This window comes from Manis javanica, chromosome 4 (genome assembly GCF_040802235.1).
Source record: "Manis javanica isolate MJ-LG chromosome 4, MJ_LKY, whole genome shotgun sequence".
Classification (NCBI taxonomy): Eukaryota; Metazoa; Chordata; class Mammalia; order Pholidota; family Manidae; genus Manis; species Manis javanica.
In genome coordinates this window covers 133915661-133942969 of record NC_133159.1, presented here as the reverse complement: position 1 = coordinate 133942969, position 27309 = coordinate 133915661, and the positions used below count along the sequence as shown (strand labels likewise).

At 40.2% G+C, this 27309-nt stretch overlaps 1 protein-coding gene across 4 annotated transcripts in view; it reads right to left on the bottom strand.

Moving 5' to 3' along the window:
- SMG6 (SMG6 nonsense mediated mRNA decay factor) overlaps positions 1-27309 on the bottom strand; it is a 244338-nt gene that overhangs the window by 180150 nt on the left and 36879 nt on the right. For all 4 annotated transcript variants that reach the window (XM_073235026.1, XM_073235028.1, XM_073235029.1 and 1 more), the window contains exon 9: positions 3240-3301. In XM_073235026.1, coding sequence (XP_073091127.1) covers positions 3240-3301 — 62 coding nt within the window. The remainder of the gene's footprint in view (positions 1-3239; positions 3302-27309) is intronic.

The following is a 27309-nucleotide window of genomic DNA, read 5'->3' as shown; positions in this document are numbered from 1 at the left end:
TATAGGAAAGAATCAGGCTTCCTAAGTTTTCTTAACTTCTTACTTTTCAAATCTAAACTATAAGATAGGAGCAAGCCAGTAGAAAGCAAAAACAAAAACAAAACAGATTAGGTTGTGTGACAAGATAGAAATGAGAGGAAAATCAGAGTGCTAGAAAACATACGGACTGGAATGGACCTTAGAGATCATCTATTTAAACTGCTGATAAGAAAACCGAAGCCCACCAGAGGCTCTGGCTTGTTCACTCTTGAGGTCTTCTAATTAGTCAGTGGTGAAAAACAAACCCCTTTTAGCACCTGACTCCATCTAAAACTTCAAACCTCTTTGTCACTGGCTACTGAGAGTAAGGTAACTTGTGCACACAGTAGGTATTCAAGCATATACTGATGCAATTTGGAACAGTGGGCACAGAGAAGACAAAGACTGGGAGAGCAAGAGTGGGGTTTTCTCACAAGGCAGGGAGGACAGTGGATGTACCTTCAGCTGCTCCCCATCACAACCTCCTCACTCTTGATTCATTTTCAACACCTCCCACATTTCACATCTTCTTGGTAATTAGGCAACAGTCCATGTTGTTGTGTGTGGCTTCGGCTCACTGCTTTTCTAGTCTTTCAGACGTCTATACTTTTTTGTTTCCAACAGAAAACTTATTGCTATTTCTGCCTTCCAGAATAAATATGGGGCTCAACTCTCATATGCCTCCAGGAGAGCACAAGAGGAATACCCATCAAGGGGCTGGAATGCCTCGAATTTACATACATTTCCTCATGTGAACACTACTATAACTCATTTTTTACGAAGGTGAAACTGGACTGGCCTTTTTGCCAACAAAGTATGTTATCTTCAAGAATGGAAGAGATCCTGAAAAATAATCTCAACCACAGCAAACCATGTCTGACAAATGACATAATCTATTCTTTTTTAAAGGCTTCCAGAGAAGAAAATTCCCAAACATCTTTCCCTCTGTGAAATTTTCTTACACCTAACCCACATATCTCCAGCTGCAACATAAGACTATCTTCTCTTGCTGTCCTACCATAGAAATCAAAACTATCTGGTTATGACTCATTTATATTTAAACACAGGGTACTCCACAGCTGTCTCTAAATAAACCTTTTTCACCTTAATTTTCCTTTAAGATTTATTTTTTCTCTCAGGAAACATTTTCTAGCTATTTAATCATTATTACAGTTTATTCCCAAGCTTCTCCAAAATGTATCTAAATATGAGAGTTTTAAAAGGGAGAAAAAGGGAAAAAAAAGCTTCTAACTAATATTAACTGGACAAAAATACATCCTAAACATCCCTACATTCTGGACCAAAATTTATAATTTCTTTAGTCCCAAAAGTCTCTAACAGAGCTAAGAAATACCTAGAGCAGTGGTTCTCAACCAAGAGCAATTCTGCTCCCCAGGGAACATTTCACAATGTCTAGAGACTTTTTTAATTGTCGTGACTGGTGGGGAAGGGAAGGGATGCTACTGGCATGTAGTGGGTAGAAGCATGGTATGCTGTTAAGCCTCCTACAATGCACAGGACAGTCCCCCTACAACAAGAAACTATAAGGCTCAACATATCAATAGTACAGAGGTTGAGAAATCCTGACTTAACAGCAACATGATACATTAAAATTTAAAGAATAAACATAGAACAAGGAAAAAATGAGTAGAAAGGAAGTAAGGGAAAGAAAGATTTTCAAAATGAGAACTACAAAAGGTAATAAAGAGGGATGGAACCCTAGTACCTATTTTATGTGTAGGAAATGGTATTTCCGGCTATGATGTGTTATTTTATGAAATGGTATTAGTATCACCTTGCCAACCTTGTAACTGCAACTTTACATTACTGACTAGTGACTGGCCTGAGTGCACAAAACCTACTAGAATACTAAGATCATTCTCTCCAGTCTCTCACTATCTATCCATTTCTTGTAATAACTCACTCATTCATACAACAAAAATTCACTGAACACTTACCATTTGCCCAGGCATTAAGGATACAACAATGTTAGGCAAGAACTCCTGCCAAACTACAGCTTATATAGGAGCAGGCCAGGAGGTGAGAGCAGAGCTGCTGATGCATCTAGTTTACTTTTCCTAAATGAATTATTTTACACTTATTTCTACTAATATAGATGTAACTATTGGCACTACTCCCAAGTTTCCCCAAGTCATTTCAAAATCAAGACTATACTTGTGACCACATCACTGTTACTCTTGTCCAGGTAGATGAAAAATGAATAGAAAATAAGCACACTTTCTACTAAGCCATCCATGTTACAGTGTTTCTTCAAGCAGAACGAAGCCTTCTCCCACTAAAGAAAGCTTCTGGAGAATTACAGATAAACCTACAAGATTATGATAAAGTGAAGAGGAACACTGACAACTGGGAGATCTCTAAGCCAAAACAAATCACCTCAAAGGGTAGCTCACAATAAAAGCTTTAACTCTTTCAAATATTAAAATGTAGTAGAAGACCTGTCTGAGAACACTGCCACCTATTCCTCTCTTAGACGAAAGAGGCAATCATAACACATCTGCTCTGGGGTACAGGAATTAGTCAGGCTTTAAAATCACTAGTTTTACACAGTGATGAAAAACTGATCCACCAAAGAAATACTCAAAACTTGATCTCTTTTCAGGGATTTAATGGGTGAAGTAACAGGGTTTTGCACAAACCACCTTCCTTGAGATTTATATGTAAATCCATGGTGGATGATGAAACCATAGAAAGGTCTTAGCATTTACTGAGATCAGCAATAAGGCACAGGAACCTGAACACAGAAGTAAGGGGTCATAGTTCAGAAGGAAGAGAATTGTTGGAGAAAAAGTGTTACTCTTCTCTTCAAGGGAACATCAGTGGATAGTATTCTCTTCAAGGAGGACCCCTGGCAGCTGTACCAGGGACTGAACATGACTTCCTTGAGGAGCTCACTAGGGGCTGAGACGGAAGGCAGAGGAAAGAGAAAACCAGAGAGATTAAGGGGTGGGGGTTGGGAAAAGACTGTGTTTAAAAGGGGATTATAGTGAAGGTAGGGACAGAAGAGACAAAGGGATAGAGTAATATTTCCCAAACTTCATGAGCACAGTAGGATAGTGAGTGAAGGGAAGAGAAGGTGGAGGCCTCTAAGAATTCACACCCTGTGCCCTCAGTTACAAACACAGTCTAGTTGCTAACAATATTAAATTCCAAAATGACTTGTAATGTAGGAAAATAAAATAAACATCCTGCACACTTACCCAATCCGGGTAAACAGCTTCCCATGGGCATGGAGAAAACTGAGGATGAACCTTTTGTTCAGCTGCATGGGAAAAAGAGAGAGGAGAAAACAATTAAACTTTCCCCAGTTTCCTGTTACTGAACAGAGTCCCTAGTGACACAATAACCTGGCCAGGGTCTAAGGGTTGGGCACTAGGGATAGGAACAGAATGAACATGCCCAATCTCACACAGACCCAGGGCACATGCCCAACAGCTGTGGCTCCGCTGAGCCAAAGTGACAGCAGGCTCAGTGAGCAGACAGCACCCTCTGCTGGAAATGGTGCCTGTGTGCAGGGAATGAAGCGTTGAATCGGAACGAAGCTGGGTAGAAAGGAAGATGCCTTCTTCACCTCTCTAGAGATCTAAAAGCCACTGTTGCCCCATAATGATGGAAATAAATACTAACAAGGATAGGGATAATACTGATTTTGAATAAGTCCCTAATCTTATTTATAAACTATATTTTACCCACCCAAGAAAGGACTCTTCTTTGGTAACCAAGGTAACGTAACCTACCCACTAACTAGCTCATCCAATTGTACTTCTCCAGCTTTTAAAACTAAAGTTCAAGTTCTAAGTCTGGAGCTGGAAATTCAAGTGTTACGTGGGCCAGGTATGAAATAGGCTGGTGGGAAGAGTACCAATCTATGGCTGTTCCTCTCAGTTCAGCTCTTTGTGGGTCTAGTATTATCATTTCTTTCTTTCTCTTTAAAAGAAAAGCTGAAAGCTAAGTTTTTGTATGAAATTCTCTGGCTTTAGATGTCAGCTACTAATGAAAAAAAATTTAAACATTATGTAAGCCAAAACACACCATTTGCCAGTCACATCTGGCCCATGAACTACCAAATTTACAATCTCAGTTCAAGGTTCTAGAAAATCTACTTCTGTCAAAACTGAAAGGAGAGATTCCTCTGAGAAAAACAAGGTCAGCTAAAAAAACTCCAAAAAAAGTGGAGATAACCCAAAGACCAAACCTTATTATCTTCCCTGGTCTCCTAGAAGCAATATGCCCAGGGCCCTGTAGTGAGACAGGGAGAGGGGTCATGATTCTTGACCTCAAGGGGGTGGTTAGGGCAAGGAATAGTCCAGCAGCCCTGGATACTTTGCCCAAGAGGGAAAACTCTTCTGGTTTATCTCCCTGCAAAACAGAATACCAGTCAATTTATGGCAGTTCCACCTATTTTACATGGAAGCTAGGTATGGGCAAAGGAGTGCATTCCCATCTCATCAGTGATTCCAAAAGCAAATTTCATACAAGCTTCAGTCTTTATTTTTGCTCAAACGAATATTTAATCAGCTGTACTAGATCTAACATTGACTTATATAGTTAAAAAGCTCACGATACTTCATTGAAGGTAACCTGTCTCTACTGTGAAGTGAGTCAGGGCCAAGTTCACTTGGGTTCCATGAACAAAAGGGAAAGATGAAGAACTGCCGCAAGACAAATTGTCAATGGTTTATACCACTGTTGGCAGTAAAACCTGGGCTAGAAGGCAAGTCTCCAGATCTACAAGTAGAGGAAGATAGTGAAAAACATGGGCTTCCCTGTCAAACATCTGCCATTTACCTGTTGCGGGATCTCAGACAACTGATCTAACCTCCCTAAGTTTTTCCTTCTCCACACAATGGAGATAACAGTATCTATATGTTAATGGGTTGGTGCATGAGATTACAGCAAGTAAAACCATGCCTGACATGTTGTAAACACTCAATTGTCAGCATTCTCTCCTGAAGAGTGAGCAACATATGATGAAATGTTAACTGGAGAATCCAGGCCAAGGGCATTGGGGGTTATTTGTATTATTCTCACAACTTTTGTACAGATATGAAATTATTTCAAAATAAAAAATATATATATATATATTCTGTCTCTATTCCTATTTTAACTCAATTATCCCTTTTTCCACAGCTGTCAATTATAAACTAGTTAACTCCCCATAACCAAGACTCCTTTATAGCTAATTTTATTTATACACACAAGATACTTTGGTATGCTAACATACAGATATGATATCAAATAATACTAACCCATCCCATTCAAGCCGATTACCAACCCCCAAGCCCCAAGGCAGCTCAGAAATTTAAGCAACTTAAACCATAGTAGAGTTAGAATTAGAACTTGAACCTAGGTCTTCTGATTCCAAAATAGTTCTCCTTCCCTTATACTGCATCTGTTTCAGGAAGCTTATTCATGAAAGGCTGGTGAGGGACAAAGAGCAACTAAAAAGCAGCTCAGTTTTACTTTTAAGTTTTCTTACTCAGGTAGGAAACTCATACCATGTGACCTACAATGCCTCCTGAAGTAAAATGAGAACACCCAGAGGTTAATATTGTGGTTCTGTCTACAGTTCCCAAAGATCCTTCCCTTAGGATAGTAGATAAAGCTCACTTAACTACCTGAATTGACACTTGCCAATTACAGTATTTTAACTGCACCTAGTAGAAAGTGGATTGCAATGCATCATCATTTTCAATTACTGAGGGGGAAGGGAATCTTAGGGAACTTTTTTGACCTTGGTTGATGAGAAATACTGCTTTACTTTTAGTTTGAAATTATATCACCCTAAACATAGTCTCTCTTTATTGTCACCAACACTTCAAGTAGGAAAGGAGCTAAAAAAGTAGATGCATTCTAGAGAGGTAAGGCAGGCCATACTGAGAAAGCAGATTTGTTACATGTTGATCAAAATGGGACTAAGCCACAGTGCATGTAGCCATACGAAGCCAGTAGCACAGAGGCTGAACTTTTGAAAAATGTAACTGATAGCAAGACCACAGTAAAGAAAGTCTTAGTCTGAGCTTACTCTCTTTCCAACACATCACTATGGACTGGCTTCCACTTCACTTTTTGATTCTTAACAGTAACACACATGGCCTCACTCAGGTATAGAAAGAAACGTTACTTCTCAAATGGTGAGACTATCTACCTCCAGATCTTCCTCACACATTTACACACTGTTCACCAGAAACTAAAAATGCTTCCTGGGTGTAGCCCTGAAAGACAGTGTTAGAATTATTAAAGAGCTCCTGGCTTTTTATCTGAAGTACAAAACCAATTCACTATGGACTCATAGGTGTTTTATACCATCAAAAGCAATGATCCAAAAAGACACTAACGGCAGTAGTTGGGTGGTAGGTCTCCAAACACTCACAATGAAGTCTGCCTTGCCTTTAACAATGGATTATGAGTAAAGAGGTTTGGGTTGTTCCTTAACTATAAAATGGAATTTCCACCACTGACATCACTTAACTCAAGTTTGAAAAGGATAAAATGAAATAATACAAATGAAAGCATTTTGAGAAGTAAATGTTTTATGCAAGCTATGGTTATTATCACTCAAAATTGCTTACATGCTTTGTTAACTGAGGAGTAAGGAGAGAGAAAGTTGTTCAGAGGCAGCAATATAACGAGAGGAGAGGATTCTTAAATATGCCAATTCTAATTCCAAATAGTTGCTCCTGCTTCTATATAGTTATGTGGAAAACTGAGTTTCTGAGAAGTGAATCATTTTAAGGATAGTTTGAGTACTCTGTATTAAGAGGAATCCAATGTACATTTTTAAGTGTTTTGGGGAGCATAAATTATTCCCTAATTTATTCATTTGGAATGTCTCCACTTTTATATACTTCATATTAAAAAAAAAACCTTTGCTGTGTTCTAAAAAGAGGGCTCTATCCTTTTAGATATGAGACAATATTGGTGGAGATCAATTTCAATGGTAACTGTTAGGGAAAGTCCAGGACTTTTAGAGCATGCAATCAAAGCCCATTTATTGTCTCAACAAAGCAGACAGGGGTTGTCTCCTCAGGGTAGAGGAGAATGTAAGCACAGAGTAATGCTGTCCACCTTCATTGCTGGACTTCTATGCCAGGCAAAATCAACAGCAAACCAGCAAGACAGGGTCCCCAATTCCAAGGAACTTGTAGTCCAAGAACAAAAGATGAACAAATAAAATACTAACTTACCAACTCTCCATTTATGCTCCAAAACCCAAGATAAGGCCTGCTGACTCCAAAAGTGCCAAGAGGCACTGTTTCTCTTACTGTCACTCTCCCTCAGCCCAGGGAAAGTCTCTGTGAGAGATGAGACTAAGGAGATGACAAAGAAAGTGAGGAAGGGGCCTGGCACACAAAATGTGAAAACCCATCAGTAAGTCAGTAATGCAATCATCATTTAGTAGAGATAAAAACAGTTCATGAGGACTTTCAGTAGTCCTCTTTCCAGGATACGGATAAAGAAGTACAGGAAAGCCTAGCAGCATGACTCAAATGCCTGCAGGAAGACAGAGCAAATCAGAATCAATCCTCAAACCCCTTACTTGGCCCAAAGAGCCAAGGCTGAGGTAGATGGTGATTACTCCTCACCTTTAGTTTCTCCACCCCTAGACTGGGCAAGATGACAGCTCAATTAGCTCTAATTAAGCACAAGTTCCATGTAGAGATGTCCTACTTGGATGGCTGGATCTGAGCCATGTGAATTCAAGTATAAAATGTGCGTCTTAAAACCATCTCTTCCAAGTAATGCACCCCTTGAAACGGCTCTCACCCTCACACTGCAGCTTAGTGCTGCCTCAACAAAGTCTTACATTAAAGCAATTTACTTGCTATTACTTCATTATCTTTCCTATTTAAAGCCAGCAGACCAGAGGGAAATTGGACTAAATGTCAAATCAGCAGTCAGCCCCAGAAAACCCAGCCAGCAAGCACAGGGACAGCTGAGCTTAGAGTACCCAGCTGGCTCTCAGGAGGGAAACTGGCACTAGGTATAAAGAAAAGAAGGACCCATAAATCTGTGACTATTCTGTATTTACAGCTTGTTTGTTTAGTGGGGGGAGGTAGTACAGAATGGTATGAACAAAGACTGCTGATCTTACATTTGAAGACCTGGGTTCAAATATCAGTTGTGCCCTTTTATTTGCTATGGTTGTGCCCTTTTATTTGCTATACAACTCTCAGCAAGTCACACCAACTTTCTAAGGCTGCTTCTTCAACTATAAAATGAGAAGGTTGAGTGAGATCAGTACTACTAATTCCATAACCCTGACTGTGCATGCATCACAAGATGAGCTTTTGTAAAAAAAAAGAAATACAGATTCCCAGTCATACAGAATCCGAATTCCCAGAGAGGGGGTGGAGGGTACTATTCATTGGGATTTTCCGAAGGTCTCCAGGTAATTGTGAAAGACAGCCAGATTTGGGAACTGCTGTGCAAGATTATGGGGTTGACAAACTACAGCCCAAGGGTCAATCCAGCCTGAAACCTGTTCTTTGTATGATCCATGAGCTAATAATGTTTTTTATGTTTTTTAATGTTTGAGAAAAAAATCAAAAGAATTATTTCATGACACATGAAAGTTACATGAAATTTATGCTTTAATGTCCATAAATAAAGTTCTATTGAAACATACTGCCACACTTGTTTGTTTACATGTTATCTGTAAAAGCTTTCCCCCTGCAAAGGCAGACCTGAACAGCTACAGCAGGGGGCATATAGCCCAAAAGTGTAAAATATTTACTATCTGGCCCTTTACAGAAAAAGTTTGGGGATCCCTGGACTAGATAACCTATAACACCAGGGTCTCAAAACATTTTTCTATCTGCACAATATTTGAGGGCTACTGCACACATCTGCTGAAAACAGCAGTGATTCTCATGGGCTGTGAGGTGAAGAGAAGCATGGTTTAAAAAAACACCACCTCCCAGGATATTCTGATACCTACCTACCTATCTCCAGCCACTTTAGGAAAATCACCAATCTACAGTATTCCTTCCAATTCTAAAAGCCCACAAACATACAATTTTAACTAAATCTAACTTTTTTTTGCCAGCTTCTGAGCAAGCACCATCCTATTCTATGACAGCAAAAGAAATGCCAAGTGACTGCTGTTCTCAAAGCTTTTGAACTAAAACACCCCCAAAGGCTACAGAGAAATATAAATGGCATTCTTCACGTGTCTACCTTCAAGGCCACTAAGTGACCAGGTAGAAGTAGAACATACCCACCCAAGTGAAAATAAAGATGTCACTTAGGGCAAAGAGCTCCTTCAATTCCCCAAACATCCCTAATCTAGGTGAAGTGCCAGATTAAAGTATATAAACCTCTGTGCTGTGATCTGACAATCTATAGCAATCAGCCTGAAAGTGCTGCCAGCTTAGCATCTCAAGGTATACACAGAAAGAAAGAAAGTTCAGCCAAAGGGCAACACTGTTGCTCTGACTGGCTTACTTTCTGAATGACTCTTCTTTTTGACTCATCTCTCTCAGTGCCTGGGAACTCTCATACCCACCCACCCAAAAAGTAGAGGAGCTGGGATACCCTGTGTCTGCACTGCACAAAGTGAAGAGAAGAGGATGCTCTGTACTTCCACAGCAGCAACATCAGAGATCTCAGAGGAAAAGACCCTTGAGCTAAACCTGAAAGTTGAGTAAAAATCAGGTGGTTTTGGAGAGGGTAGGAAATCATGCTTATGTGCCATACGCAAAGGGAACAGCATGTGCAATGTTCACAAAGAGTGATACATTATAGATTGGCATGCCCAGGTGAGCAATTCTGCAAAAGGGAGGCTGGAGATACAGGCTGGGCCAAGTTGATAAAGAGTTTGGTCTTAATCAAAGCTTTTGAAGGGTTCTGAACAGGGAAGTGACATGAGCAAACCTCCATTTTTAAAAGGACATCCTGACTACTGTCTAGAAGTTTTAGTTTTCGGTTGTTTTTCTTTTCAGGGCAGGGGAGGGGAAAGACAGGGTCAAATGTATGGCGATCAGGAGACCAGTTAAGAAGCTGTTGTAATCATCCAGTGGCAATGGAGACAGAGAACAGAGGAATGATAAATAAGAGAAATGATCATTCCACACTCAGTCATGATCCTATTCTAACTCCCAGTGGTTCTAGTTCTAAGTAACTCAAATTATAGAGTCCAGCATTGGCCCAGAACCAGGTGTGAGTCTTTAAAAAGACTCCAAGTAAATGAAACATATGCCTGGCTTCCATCCCCAGTTATCCTGATTTAGCTGATTTGGGGTGAGACCTGGGCAACAGAATTTTTAAAAGCTCCCCAGGTGATTGTGCTATGCAACGAAGTTTGAGAACCACTGCTCTAGTTTGTCCTATTTTCACAGCACTTACCATCAATTTTTACACACAGAGCAGGGACTTTTTCTGCTTGTGTATTTTGCTTATCACCATGGGCTTATCGACACTAATCAATAAATACTTGGTGAATAAATTGCCTTTCCAGTCTGATCTTTGGCTAATCCTCTTGCTTCCACTCTTGCTGATACAGCCAACCCTTCAGCAACAAAGAATTATTCATGGTGCCTTAAATTCACCATGTTCTTTACACTGCTATGCCCAATCTCTATCTAATGCCTTCTCATGCACTCCTTTCCATATCTTGTTAAGTCCTATTTTTCCTTACTTAAAATTTCCTAAACCCTCTACCTTCAGGCTGAGCCTGACATCTTATCTTCCAGGCTCAGAGAATATTTCATGTATCTCTGTGATACTGGGTATCATAGTACATTTTATTTACATACATACATGTCTGTCTATAGACCAGCTCTGTCCATAGAACTTGCCTATGGAAATGTTCCTTATATTCACTGACTAATAGAGTAGCCACTAGCCACAAGTAGGTAATGAGTATTTTAAAGGTGGCTAGAATGATAGAGGAACTAAATTTAAATTTTTTATTAATTTTAATATCCACATAGAACCAGTGGCCATCATATTAGTCAAAACAACTCCAGACATTTTATTAAATGATTCATTCCTATATTCCAGGACATAGGAATCATCCATGGTGATGGATGTGTGGATGAAAAAATGGATGGATATGAGAGAGTTGGCCCCAAAAGAGTACAAGACCCATACTTTAACAATTTCTGGCTTGCCATATGGTAGGAGCAAAAGACACACTCTGAAACACAAATAAGACTCAGCTAATGAGAGCAAAGGGCTGGAAGAACCTATTCAGTATTCTCCTCTTCAGCCCTGCTTATAATCCACACTGTGTGGGAAGCATGGCCATTAACACTTGACTTTAACTGCACCTTTCAGAAGTTCAGGGGCAGCCCCCAACTAAGGACAGGTTGAATTTATAGAACTGGCTCTGTGCTTTAGGAGTCAAAAGGACCCCAAGCGGGCAGAGGATCTGAACAGACACTTCTCCAAAGAAGAAATTCAGATAGCCAACAGGCACATGAAAAGATGCTCCACATCGCTAGTTATCAGAGAAATGCAAATTAAAACCACATTGAGGTATCATTTCACACCAGTTAGGATGGCCAACATCCAAAAGACAAACAACAACAAATGCTGGCAAGGATGTGGAGAAAGGGGAACCCTCCTACACTGCTGGTGGGAATGTAAATTAGTTCAACCATTGTGGAAGGCAGTATGGAGGTTCCTCAAAAAACTCAAAATAGAAATACCATTTGACCCAGGAATTCCACTCCTAGGAATTTACCCTAAGAATGCAGCAGCCCAGTTTGAAAAAGACATATGCACCCCTATGTTTATCGCAGTACTACTTACAATAGCCAAGAAATGGAAGCAACCTAAGTGTCCATCAGTAGATGAATAGATAAAGAAGACGTGGTACATATACACAATGGAATATTATTCAGCCATAAGAAGAAAACAAATCCTACATTTGCAACAACCTGGATGGAGCTAGAGGGTTTTATGCTCAGTGAAATAAGTCGGGCAGAGAAAGACAAGTATCAAATGATTTCACTCATATGTGGAGTATACGAACAAAGAAAAAAATTGAAGGAACAAAACAGCAGCAGACTCACAGAACCCAAGAAAGGACTAAGTTACCAAAGGGAAAGGGACTGGGGAGGGTGTGTGGGAAGGGAGGGATAAGGGGGAAAAAGGGGCATTATGATTAGCACACATAATGTAGGAGTGGGGCAGCACGGAGAAGGCAGTTTAGCACAGAGAAGACAAGCAGTGATTCTAGAGCATCTTACTACACTGATGGACAGTGACTAATGGGGTTTGTTGGGGGGAGTTGGTGATGGGAGGAGTCTAGTAACGATAATGTTGCTCATGTCATTGTACATTAATGATACCAAAAAAAAAAGACCCTAAAAAAAATAAAAATAAAAAATAAAAAGTACCCCAAGCTACTCAGACACAATTCAGAGATTATGAGCTCAAGTTTTTCCAGCTGAACAAGTATCTCATTCTCAACCACCTTAATAATCATAGTCAAAACTTCTACAGCATCTTCTATGTATAAGGCACTATTCTAAGCATCTTATGTCTATTCACTGATTTAAACTTACAATAATCCCTTGGGGTAACACCAGTATTTCTAAGTTACAGATAAGGACACTGAGCCCAGAGAGGTTACATGACTTGCCCAAGGTCAATGCAGGCAATCTGGCTCCAGAGTTTGAGCTCCTAATCTTGTACCTTTAAAAAAGGCAACCTTCTTGGCAGAACCAAGTTAGACACTGAGTATATTTATAAAGGCCAAAAGGTAAAGCAACCCAAGCAAAAACCCACCGGTGGTTCCAACCATCATTCACTGAGAGACCACTAGGTCAAACCAACTGAGAACTCTTGCAGATTAAGGGAAGTAGATACTTCAAGTCCAGATCAGATCATATGCCAAGTCAGTGGAAGCATTTAACAGTGGCACCCAAGAATAATGCCAGCCAGAAGACAGAAAAAAATGAATACAAGCTTGTTTTCCACAACAGTAAAACAGTAGTAAAAAAACTAAAAAAATAAAAATCTTCACATTGTTCTAGATAAATCCACAATCTACCTGATTAATGAGGAAACAGTTCTTCACGAGTCAAAGAATATATGTGCACTCATATACTATCATCAAGGAACTGTGCATAGTCCAGAAAAAATATCTAAAAACAGACCCTACTGCCTACCCACCTACCACAATATAGGAAAACCCCTCAATCTTAGGAAAGGGAGGAGCAAGAACTAATCTAAGAACCCTAAGAAGAATGAAGATCAGTTTAACAAAGATGTGGTCACAAAGAAGGTTTCAGAAACCACTCTTCTGTGGGCACCAAAAAGCAAATAACCAGCAACAAGGAGCTCTGGCAACCTCACGCGAGCTTCAGATTTAAGCAAGTCACCAAATAAGGCAAGGCTTCTGGTGCATCAACTCCTAGGAAAAGTGTTTCAAGTTAAAAATGGTTATTCACGTTTGGATGTGAACTTCTATATCTGTTCTTTATCAACAGAGGCACCTCTACCTCATTGGCAGCTAGCAGCAGAAAGAAGAAAACAGAATGACATTGGGTTACACACAGACGACATGATGTGGTACAGCCTGGCATTTACCTGGACACCAAAGACAAGACTATGCACGGCAATGCCGAACTTCTGGAATCCCATATCCCAACTGGACCAAAGCATCTCTAGAGGCAGGCAGGCCATGTTGTCACTTCTCCCCTAAAAGCCAAAAAGCTTTACATTTAGGCGGAAAACCACAGCACTTTTGGTGAGAGACTCAGTTTCACTGTGACTGGAGGCAAAGCGTGCTTCCAGGTAGTTTTTGGTCAGTCATATCTTTTCTGTGCTGGTTCCCAGACCCAAGATATCTAGTTCAAAAGACATAGCAAACACCTTGAAACCTCTTACCTTTGATCCAATTCTCCTCTTTGTTCTCCTTATTCTCACTCAACAATGAAAATCAATCTTAGGCATACCAGAAAGCAGGGAAATCATGAGCATTACTTTCTTCCTAACTTATTTACAGGGACTGCACTTCCCTGTCACTGTTACTACTAAATGTATAGGACAATATTAAGTTTAGATTAGAGATAAAAGGGAAGAAAAAACCCTGAAAGTGACCTAAGTCCAAAACCAACTACTCTGCTGGTTAAACAAGTATGCTTAGTATGTGACAATTTACCAACCTGTGTGGCTTTGACATGTGCACTTTTCTGTATGTATGTTATATTATAATAAAAGGTTTTTTTTTAATTACCACAACCTCTTCTGCTGTTCAAAAAAAAAACCCCTTTATTCTATAGCCAGTGCCCTTTACCCTGCATGTCCTAACCCCCACCAAGATTCTACCTCTGAGGTGGTAGAAATTTGTGACACTGCTAAAAATTTGGGGCTCCACCTAGGTGTGGAAAGCTATACTTGTGTTAAATGTCATATCTGTTGATGCTGTAGACCATATCCCTATTTTACAGATGTAGAGACAAGGAAGATTAGGAAATGTGTTCATGAAAATGAAAAGAGATTTAGGAATGTAATCCAGAGGATCTGAATCCTAGTCTGCATTAGCCACACGGGACAGCTGCTCAGGGGCACCAAGGGCATCTTAGTGTCTTAACTCAACCTTTCGATGTATGTTTCTTGGAAGTATTTTAAAAAGCCACACTATTTTACAGATATGTCCAGAAGTCTGAAGGAAAATCTGCCAAACAAATTCCTCAGAGAGAATGCAAACTGACTTACGCACAGCTTGCTTTACAAATTAGGATCTAACTTCTCAAAGAGATTCACAGAATAAATCAGCTCAAAATCTTATTAGATAGGGTAATATCTACCCAATATCTATTTTAGTATCCTTACCAAGAAACACCCCAGAAAAATGCAAATGTGTGTATTATCCAAACTCCCTTTCCCATATGCCTCAGTAGTTGCAGTCCTACTGTGCATGTGAAGAGCAAGAATTGAATTTTATTGCCAATGGTTACAACACAAAGCATAACTTACTCCTAAGCCAAGCTAAGCTTGGCTCAGAAAACTTCCCAGAATGATGGAAGGCATGACTTTAGGATGACTCAACATTTGCTAATGCATAAAATAAAGCAGAGAAGAACTATCTGAAGGATTCACTTCTAACCTTGGGAGAAATCAAAAGCCCAGAAGTATCTACTTTGCAATGAATCTTCAGTTCCAGCTAACTGATTAGACAGCATCAATGTGGATGTCTGTACCATGGCCTAAGATATTCTAATGATAGACTCTTGGCTAGAAATCTCAGAAGCAACCACTGCAGTTTCTAACTACCCCATATTTTTATTCATGTTGTTCCTTCTGCCAGAAAAGTTTGCTACCCACATATATCTAAAGAACTTCTTTCATTCTTCAAAATTAAAAACATCACCTTTTAAGGTAGCTTTTGCTGATCATCATGAATTAAACTCTTTCTCCTCAGCATTATGTCTGCACAGTGTACATATTCCTATTATTACACTTGCCATACTTTATTTCAAGTATTTATTTACATGTTCATTTTTTCCTACTGGACTATACCTTAGAGGGAAGGATCTATGTCATGTACCTTTCTATGTGCAATGCCTATAGCAATGATTAACGTATAAAGGTACTCATGACTTGAATGCAGACAGGGAAAATCCTGATCCCCTCAGAGATGATCAACTGGCCTGAAAGATGTTTTTCAACTGAATAAGCAAGAAAAAAGAGAACAATGCCCATGTAAAACTGTGGAGCCAGTTATTTAAGGCAGTGGGCAAAGGTATATAAACTGCCAGATAAAATTAATTAACCTTTATAAGACTGTGTATCAATGATACTTTAAACAAATAAATAAATAAAAATAAAAAACAAGAAAAACGTTAGAGGTCACTAGTAGTAAGGACACAACACAAAATGCATGCCAGAAGTCCTTCACACTTATGAAAGGAAGGTACAAGTTCAGCTCTAATCTCTGAATCAATTAAAATAGAGAATTATTCTAAATAACAAATTCGTAAATGTGCATGGAGTTAAAAATAAAAACCCCACAGAGCACTACTATCTCTGGTACTAAATGTAGAAATTTCTCTGATAGGTGTCCACAAAGAAGACACCATATGCCCACAGCAACGATACCCTAGGCTTCTTTATTATTACCTGTCCTTATAGGCTGATGACCTTACACCAAAGTACAATTCAGTCAAAGCAGTACTACTAAGGACCAACATGTTACCGAGGTACACAGTTGATTATTCTAGGCATGAATGACACAAAAAGAACAACAACAGGACAGATGCCTAGTGATTCCCATAGTAGATATACAATAAATTTTTGGATCAAAAATTTTTGTGGAAGACAAACCGAAGTGCTTAAAAATGTATGGTGAATATATTTTATAGGGACTCAAGCAACCAAAAAAAGTCTCGAAAGTATTTTAAATTCCTTCTGGTCTATAAGTCTATATAATACTTGGGAAAATAACACTGAGTAAAAACTTCAGTATTAAATATTTATGAGGAAAGTGAAAGGCTTCCAGGAGGGGGAAAACCCAGAGGTTCCCCCTGGAGCCAAACAAACAGTCTGCCGATTGAGGGAAGATAACCAGACAACAGCTATCTCATATTCTCTATCTTAGCCCAAACACCACATCCAACACAATGAAAATAGAGTAGACAGATGAAATTCTGGAAACTTTAAGAGTAGAGAGGGATTGCAGAATGACAAAACTACAGATATCTCTCTACAAGAGTATGGTCAGAAATAAAATCCAACATAGGAAATTGGTGAGAAAGGCAACATGGGGAAAACGTAAAGGTCGGTGCAGTCTCGTACCCGACACAAAAGGCAGTCTATTACTATATAATGTGAGTTGTTCCCACAGTAACACCACCTCACTACTCCACTCCTTCCTAAGCAGCTTGGATCCTAAACATTGACAAGGATCCAGTGTAAGGGTCTCATTCTTACTTGGAAGGCTCTTCACAGACTAGGAGCTGGATCCTCGGGGATGATTCACAGTACACCCGCACATACATTCCAGCTGGCTGGAACTCAGCAGCTGATTGCTCCCTTGTCTAACTTGGTAAGGAGCCAAAGGAGGACTTTTCTCAGTCAACTCTCCCAGGCTGGAAAATTCTCTAACCCCAGAGTTCTGGCTTAAGTCTGGATATCAGATTATTCACGAGATGCCAAAACTACATCTTTACGTTGGCTTTGAACAAGTCTCTCAAGTATACCGTTCAGATTCCCAGAGATCTCAAAATCATCTGGGCATTAAGGCCAAAGATGACCACTCTTCCTCTCACATAGAGAGGAACATGCTTTTCAGAGCATGGGCAACATCAAAACAGACCTTTCATAAATCATACATCAATCTCAACAATTCTTGAAGGGTGAACAAGCAACAAACACACTCAGTAAATGGTTTCCTTAGAACCTTTCTATTCTACCCTACTGAAACGCTCCCTATTCCACTGGATCCTTGAACAGTCTCTCACTATGGTTGGCACTATGCCGTGAAGAGCCAAATCCTAAGTGTGTTTTTCTGACTGAGAGAAAATGAAGGAAGAAACCTTAAAAGGCGTTTTTTTATAATCTCATCAAGTTCCTATATTGGTCGTTCTCACCCAGAACAGTACCTACCATTCCTGGTGGGGGCTGCTATTGGCACCTAGTGAGCACGCCAGGAACACTAAACATCTTGCAGTGACAGGCCCACAAAATGAAGAACTGTCCCCTCAAAAGGTAGTAGCACCCTCATTAAAATTTAATGTCCTCAATGAAGGGGCTCTGCATTAACTGCGTTCACCCTTCCCACGAAGCACAAAGAGCTGGATCTTGGTTTTATAGGAAGCCTCCCCCCATATGCTTTCAAAGCAGAATACACTGCAGCCTGGACACAGTTAGTGCCATTAAGGCTGGCTGTGAACTCAGAGTTCCTGATGGACACAACCTGGGAATCCAATGTCCTCTAGGCCCCGGAGCACAGGGGCAGAAGCCCAGGAATTGCTGAGGCTGGGCTCTGCAGGTAGATGTGTTGGCCAAGCAACAATCTGGAGGGCAGATTCCAGATCAGTGGTAGCCAAACTTTTTCTGTAAAAGGTTGGACAGTAAATAGTTTAGGCCTTGTGGACAACACATCTCTGTCACATGTTCTTCTTTTTGAACAGCTCCTTATGTAGGGATGTAATAAACCATTCTCAGCTTCCAGGCCCCTGACAGTCTTTTATCTGCCCCTGTTCTAGAGCATTACTTGACTCACTACAGTCTGTTTACACTGAAAGATGCTGATTAAAATAAAATGTGATGGAGTGCATAATAAAAAACTTCAATAACACATACTACAATTTTAAAGAATGAAATAAGAGCTTTAGAATTTAGCTTTAAAACCTAAGAATTGGGGCATCTATGTGGCTTCTAATCAATTAAATAATTCTCTCATCTCCTCTACTTATTCCCTGTGCATTTCAGTTGCAAGTTTTCTTCTGAATGGTCATTTTCAAATACATTACTGGAAAGAGCACAGGCCCTGCCTTTCCCCCTGTCTTCAGGATATATTACTTCCTATTTACTATGTGTGCCATTCAAAAGTCTCTTTAAAATTACTACTGTTAACATTTTCTAAAATGTCTAAACCAAACCAAAGCCTGGAAATTCTGACTGGTATCTGGGTCCTGACTTTCCGGATGGTAACTAAAGGTCACGTGGGGTGGAAAGTGGCCTGTGGGTAACAGAATACACACATGCACGCGAACAGGATATGTTGGTAATCCGGTTTCCTGAGACCTGGTGAGTTGTGAGAGTTCTCATCAACACCCTTGGGGAAGAAGAAAAGCCTAAAGCTGGGACATAATGGACTTTTATAAAGCGTCCATTCTTAGGTTTCTGTCTAATGCAGAATGGAGAGATACACTTCTTCTTCCTCCACATTTTACTTGTCTAAAAATACAAACAAAACAGACACAAAAATAAATGAAGTGAGCATCTGACAAGGTTTCTTTACAGTATGGAAGCTGGTGTTTGCAGCATGGCTTATGTCACGTCTCAAGCCCAGAAAGATGAAGAGTGTGGTTTTGGTGTTTAACCAGCCTCAACTGCACCCTGGCACTCTGTTTCTTCCCCCAGAGAACTTTGCTCTGTTAGAGGAAAGAAACCAACCTCACATCTTGAAACGAAACGGCTAGGATAAAAATAAAGCCCTGAAGTGGTTTGGTGACCGAGGTCATATGGGGTGCTAAGGGTTTGTAGGTAGGGCCAATGCACTTTGAGAAACTTCCACTCACTGCCAACCACAAAGAGACAAAGACAGACATCAGCCTGGGAGTCCAGCAGTGACCCTGGCAAGCAGCCCCAGCCTCGCCTGTTAGGAGCTGTTTCTCATAGCACACTTGACATTATCAGTATCTGAAAAACTCAGTCCTGGTTCTGACAACCTTTGGGAATAATCTCACCAAGCTGTTTCTTACAGCTTAAGAAAAAGACAGCCAACCTGTGGCCTCTTCCTATAGAAAGAAGCTTTTATGAATTCCTTTCACCACATGTTGCCAAATCTCAGGTCACGGAACTGAATACTTCCAAATAGTTTCCAGGGTGAAAACTATGATAGGAGGTATATTGCTAACTACTTTACAAAAGTCAAGGGCTATATAAATAATATGAAGTTAATATCATCCCAACAACTCTAAACAATGACATGGTACCCACCTTACAAATATGGAACCTTCCTATTCACGAAACCAAATAACTAAGCCTACTTCTCTACTATTATGGTATGATTATGGTGCAATGAAATAGTTGAGTTACTACAGATAAAACATTTACTTACTAGCATAAAGACTCAACTCTTGTCTCATTGTATGTTAAATCAATGCTTACACTATGCAGAGAAAATCAGTCCAAACACTTTTTTGAGCTCCATAATGGCACTAGTTGTGGGCTTGTCAAGCATGATACAAGTCTAGGAATTGAAACTCACTCCACTACAAGGCAAGTCATCTTGCCTAAGGAAGCCAGCCTTCCAGAGCCATGCTCTGACCTACAGTCATGTTCCTGGGGCAGAGGTGGGCAGGGAGGGGAAGGTGGAAGTATTAGATAGGTACCACCAACACACATCACAGCTTTCCTGTCAGCTCAGTGGTGGTGGTGGCGGCAGCACAGATGCACTGACTGTGCAGCAAGAGGCACTGAAAAACCAGACACATGATGGGTCTGAAGAAAATGCCACCTGCACAACACACTTAAAAAAAAGCCTTCAAACAAATGTAACAAGTTGAGCATGTAAAAGCTCTGTGCTACAGGCCACCTGACCTGGGTTTCCTACAGCAAAGCCATGCTTCTTTTTTGGCCAATGTTTACCTTGCTGGACTCTTGATTAAATGCAAGAAAAAAATATACTCACAACACTACGCAGCCTCCTAGAGCCAGAATCAGAAAGAAAACCATCATTCTGAACTTACAATAGTGCCTCTAAGGAGAAAATAACTATGGAAACATGGACAGAACAGATTCAGGCAGTGGCAACATGCAAAGTTTCAGGTAGAAACTATGGGAATTTTATAATTTACAGACTTAGCAAAACAAGGTTTTCACTCTGCCAAAGATTTCAGGTTAACTACTAAGAAGCCTGGGGATAGGGAAAACTACGTGACACAAGAAAGGCTTATTTCTAACCAACTGGTTTGGGGGATGGCATTCACACTTTACTAGAACGGAGCCTAAAGCTTTTCAGTTCACACACCTAGGCAATTTAACTTCTCACTTTTCATGTAGCCTGGCTGCAACAGGATGCTGAGCAGAGAAGCTGTCCCAGATATACGTATGCAGGCCTCAACTCCAAGAGGTACAAATTCCATTAGGAAACACAAAAGATACCTTCAGATTCTCTTAAGAGACTTAGGAGACAAAGCAACCAAACATACCATGTAGATTTTGATTTGAACAAGCCAACTCTAAGGAGACACTTGTTAGATAATCTGGGAAATGAAATTATGGATCAAGATACTGAATTACACCATGGGTAGGCATGGCAATGGTATTGTGGTAAGAAAATGTCCATTATTTTTTAAAAGGTGTGTGTGGAAGTGAAATATGTAGGGATGCAGTGATGTGATATCCAGGGTTTGTAATAAAATACTTCAAGGGGGAGCAAGAAGGTAAGAAGGTAAGCTGAAACAAATGTGGACAAATCTTGATAACTGCTGAATATGGGTGCCAAGTATAGGGGGTTCGTTATATTATTTTCCCCTGTGTGTATTTGAAAATTTTCATTATTAAAACTCTTCAGGTCAAACAGAACAGGTATACATTTAGAGAGCAGGCTGCCACTTTGTGAATTATCAAGCCTCACTGTTCACTTTGGTTACAGATGGTGAAAAATGCAAAAATAAAGATAATTGCTTAAAAGATCAGTATAACAAAAATATACATACATAATAACAACTACCACCACCAATATATGAGAAGTTACAATATGCCACTCATTGTTCTTTACATGCATTATCTCATTTAGTCTACTTATCACCATGTATTTTCCTCATCTGTAATGAGCTTTATCCTGAAGCTCAGCCAGGATAAAGACTTTGAAGCTCACGCCCAAAGTATCATAGCTGATAACTTGTAAAATTAGGACTTGAACATAGGACTTTCCAAAGCTTTGACATACAAGATGCTAGACAAAATTCATGAAAGCTATCAAGCTGCCAGCCTCCAGAGATCAATGGTGGACTTAAAAGCACTGACTCCAAGAAAGATTTCCCAAGTCCAATAAAAACATGAGGAAAAAAAAAGCAAAGTGAATAATAGTGTGTATGATGTGCCAATAATAATGTAAGAAAAGGAAGATAATCATATACATATATATACCTAATATATTACCTATTCAAAAATATTTCTTTAAAATATTTTAAAAGGCAACACTCCTTTACTAGATCTTTCAATCTCATTTCCCAATGACCTAGAAGCCAATGCCAACATTACTGCCTAGAAACTTCCCCAACTAGAACCCAGTTTTACAAAGTTACAAACTTTTTATGTCCAGGGGGCCTCAAATTAATCCTTCACATCGCAATTCATCACCACTAGTTCAAGATATTTCCTCATGAAATGGGCCCTTTCAGACAGTCTTTCAAAACAATAATCATTCCTATTAGATTGACAACCTTGAACTCACTCTTCCTTATTCATGTAGCTTGAGAAGTTCCTCTTTATGCACAAGAGGAAGGACACTGTGGTATCACTCGAACTGTACTACTTTGATACAAATAGCAAGACGTAGATATCTGTGCTAATCTAATAAATTATAATCCCACCTTCCCAATCAAATTCTGGGTAAACAATTAGGCATGGATTTTTCTCTCCTGATTTCCCAGGTTACTGGGCATCAGACATTTCCAACCTAAATACTGTGCCCTACATCAACACGCAGGAAGCACATACCTTAAGATATTAATACTGGTTAACTCTAGGTGGTAAAAACATTTCGTTTATCTGCATTTTCAAATTTTTACAATAAGCATGTGTTGGATTTGTAAATTTTTAAAAGCAATAAAAATACAATGAAAAGAAAAAAGCTTAGCCTTATTTAATCAAAGCCATTGGAAATTTCCTTCAATGATCAAGACACAAAGGGACACTAGTATCTTCCTCATGTTTGAGTTCAGATTGCCTAAATCACTGCCCAAAAAAGTAGCCCTCAAATGTTAATCAGCAGACTATGGAACAGAAAATTTGGTCAACTTCTACCTGACCAAAGTTAATGAATGGAATAATACTGTTTTTGTTGAATTAACAATGCAGACATGACAAGTAAACAATGAGAAATTAAAAAACATATCATTACTTCCAGAATCCAGAAGCATATTACATGGGACCAGTCCATTGACCACCACCCACACACACCACAGCACCAAACAAGAACACAGTTCCTGCACAAGGCACAGTCTCTCACACTATCCCCCAAATTACCACAGATTTAGATACCATTGCAGATCCTCTGCTGACTCATACCTCTTCTGTCTGGAACATTAACTTCTCCAAGAAGCCTTCCAAATTTGCTCTCCTTTCCCTCACCACAACCAAGGCCTGCCTCCACCACAACCAGACCAGGTACCCTTCTCTGTGCTTCCACAAAACCCAAGGCATACTTCCCTCACGACACTTAGCACAATACAGTTGGTCCTCATTACTTGTGGTTTCGTATCTGTGACTGCAACAAAAATACCGTGGATTTCATATTTGTGAATTCACTAAAACTTAGTAACACCAAAATCAATATTCTTGGTACTTTCAGTATTTGTGGACAAGTATGAAGTGTCAAAAAATTCAAGATGACCATTACCTACGTTCCCAGCTTCAGTCGAACAAGGTGACTCTCTGCCTTATTGCTCCAGCTCTCATACTGTAAACAAGTGCTCTGTTTGCAGTCTATTTAGTGCCACATTTTTTACATTTTTGTACTGTTCAAAATGGCCCCCAAGCACAGCACTGAAGTGCTGTCTACTGTCCCAAAGCACAAGGAGACTGTGATGTGCCTCACAGAGAAAACATGTCTGTTAGGTAAGTTTTATTCAGGCACGAGTTGTAGTGTTATTAGCCATGAGTTCAATGTTAATGAATCAACAAAATATATTTAACGAGGTGTGTTTAAGCAGAATCACACATAAAACAAGGTTACATGTTCATCAGTTGATGAAATTCTCAAAATTTCATCTGGCTCACAAAAATCCAACCCTGTATTTCCCTTAGGAGCAATGGTTCAGTATTCATTAATTCAGGGTCTGCAGTGACTTTACAGAACGTTAACTACTGCACATAATAATAATCAACCATATACTGAAACATTCTGTTTATGTAGCCATTCCTTCCACTAGACCCAGAGGTTGGCAAGCTAGGCCCATGGGCCAAATGTAGTCTACTGTCTGTCTGCATAAATAAAGTTTTACTGGAACACAGTCATGCTCACTCATTTAAATATTGTCTATGCCTACTTCAGTGCCAAAACAGCAGAGTTGAGTACTTTTAACAGAGACCGTATGGTCTGCAAAGCCTAAAATATTTAATATCTAGCCTTTTACAGAAAAACTTGCTGACCCATGGACTACACTCTAAGCTCTTTGAGGAAATAACAATGTCATATTCATCTTTATAATCTGAGCACAAAGCTGGTACAACTGGACAGGTAAACTAAATTTTAGTCTGGGTAAGCACTTGTCCCAAAACACAGCCTTTCACTCCAAAAATTGAGAAGAAAGTGGATAAAATTCTGGACCTGAACAAGTCATGAAAATAAGACACTATGCAGGAGAGGGGCTCAAGATGGCGGCATGAGTAGGGTGGTAGAAATCTCCTCCCAAAACCATATATATTTTTGAAAATACAACAAATACAACTATTCCTAAAAGAGAGACCAGAAGATACAGTACAACAGACAGGCTACATCTACATCTGAGAGAACTCAGCATCTCACAAAAAGGGTAAGATACAAAGTCGTGACCCAGCAGGACCCAAGCACTCCCCCTACCCCAGATCACCAGTGGGAGAAAAAGAATCAGAGTGGGGAGGGAGTGGATGCACAGGACTACTAAACAACAAGCCCAAGTAATCTGCACTGGGAGCACAGACACACACTGCATGGTGTACTGGATATTAGAGAAAGACAAAAGTAAAATCTGAGATGGAGACTGCGAGCAGGTCCCCACAGACGGCTCCCCGGGGACAAAAGAAAAGCGGACACTTTTTAAAAGTCTTAAAGGGACAAGGGCTTAACAGCTGGACAAAATCGTCATGGAGGCTGAGAATCTTAAGGAACTTGAGGCACCCCAACCCCTATGGGGTAACGCAGCCCTGAAGCTACTCACAGCGAAAAGCAGCCTGCCATTCATTTCCCCTGGGCGGCGCTACAAGAAAACCGGTGGACTCACCACAGCTGTGGCCCCACCCACAGCAACCACACAGAATCTTTTTCCAGTGCGCAGCTAACCAGGAATGACCTAGAGGCTGCCACCAGGGCATAACATCCCAGTAGAGACAGAGGAGACTGGAGCAAGGTCCAGAAGGCATGAAGGGGCACCGTGCTCACAGAAAAACACACTCAGCGTGTTCACCACCACCATCCCCCTACAGGGCCCCAGACTATCCCAAGGGCCGCCCAGCCCATGGCAGCCCAGGAGATTATTCCAGAGACTGCTCCTGGTGTGTGGGTAACCAGCACAGGCAGCGGAAGCTGTAGAAAGGTCCGGAAGGCAGGAAGGGGCGTCGTTCTCGCAGGAGAACAAACATGGCTCATCTGCCACCCCCCACAGTGTGATAGGCTATACTGAAGGCCACACCGCTCATGGTAGCTCAAGAGATAATCCCAGAGACTGCTCCCGGTGTGCGGGTAATCAGCATAGGAAGAAGAAGCTGAAGCAAGGTCCGGAAGGCACAAAGGGGCACAGTTGTCGCGGAACACACCTAGTGCGTCTGAGATGCCCCACAGGGCTCCAGGCTATCCCGAGGGCCATCCCGCAAACGGCAGCTCAGGAGATTAACCCAGAGACTGCTCCCTGTGTGTCGGTAATTGACACAGGCAGCAGAGAAGGGCAAGGCAACCAGAAAGCAGGAAGGGACTTTGTTCTCCCAGATGACACACATGCCACCTGCCTGCGACCACTTCTATTGCCATGAAAAGGCAGAAGAAACTGGTCCAGTCAAAAACCACTCAGACAACTAGAGAGAGAGGGGCTGGTGAGATACATATAACCAATCTTACTGAAAAAGAATTCAAAATAAAAGTCATAACCATGCTGACAGACCTGCAGAGAAATATGCAAGAACTAAGAGATGAAGTCCAGAGGGAGATAACAGAAATGACACAATCAAGAGATGCAAGAGACTGTTAATGGAATAGAAATCAGAGAATAGGAATACAGAGAAGCTGAAGCAGAGAAAAACTTCTAGGAATGAAAGAATATTAAGAGAACTGTGTGACCAATCGAAATGGAACAATATTCACATATAGGGGTACCAGAAGAAGAAGAAGAGAGAAAAAGGGATAGAAAATGTCTTTGAAGAAATAATTGCTGAAAACTTTCCCAAGCTGGGAAAGGAAATAGCCTCTCAGACCATGGAAGCCCACAGAACTCCCAACACAAGGGACCCAAGGAGAACAACACCAAGACATAAAAATTAAAATGGCAAAGATCAAAGACAAGCACAGATATTAAAGGCAGCCAGAGAGGGAAAAGAGATCACCTACAAAGGAAAACCCATCAGACTATCATCACACTTCTCAACAGAAACCTTACAAGCCAGAAAACAATGGCATGATATATTTAATGCAATGAAACAGAATGGCCTTGAACCAAGAATATGGTATGCAGCACAATTATCATTTAAACTTGAAGGAAGGATAAACAATTTCCAGACAAGCAAAAGTTGAGGGAATTTGCCTCCCACAAATCACCTCAATAGGGTATTTCAAGGGCCTGCTCTAGATGGAAGCACTCCTAAGGCTCAATAGATGTCACCAGAGAGAATAAAATCACAGCAAAGAAAGTAGACAACCAAATATTAACTAAAGACAACAAATAAAATCAACTATTCAAAAAAGCAGTCAAAGGAAACACAAGAGTACAGAATACAACACCTAACATAATGAATGGAGGAGGAAGAATAAAAAGCATGAGAAATAAAGAATCATCAGACTGTGTTTATTATAGCATAAGAGAGTTAAGTTAGATGGTGAGATAGTAAAGAAGCTACCCTTGAACCTTTGGTAACCACAAATCCAAACACTGCAATGGCAATAAGTACGTATCTATCAATAATCACCCTAATGTAAATGGACAGAATGCACCAATCAAAAGACACAGAGTAATGGAATGGATAAAAAAGCAAGACCCATCTATATGCTGCTTACAAGAGACACACCTCAAACCCAAAGACATACACAGACTAAAAGTGAAGGGACAGAAAAAGATATTTCATGCAAACAATAGGGAGAAGAAAGCAGGTGTTGCAGTACTTGTATCACACAAAATAGACTTCAAAACAAAGAAAGTAACAAGAGATAAAGAAGAACATTACATAATGAGAAAGGGGGCAGTCCAACAAGAGGATATAACCACCATAAATACGTATGCACCCAACACAGGAGCACCAACATATGTGAAACAAATACTAACAGAATTAAAGGAGGAAATAGAATGCAATGCATTCATTCTAGGAGACTTCAGCACACCACTCACTCCAAAGGACAGATCCACCAGACAGAAAATAAGTAAGGACACAGATGCACTGAATAACACACTAGAACAGATGGACCTAACAGAATCTACAGAATTCTGCACCCAAAAGCAGCAGGATACACATTCT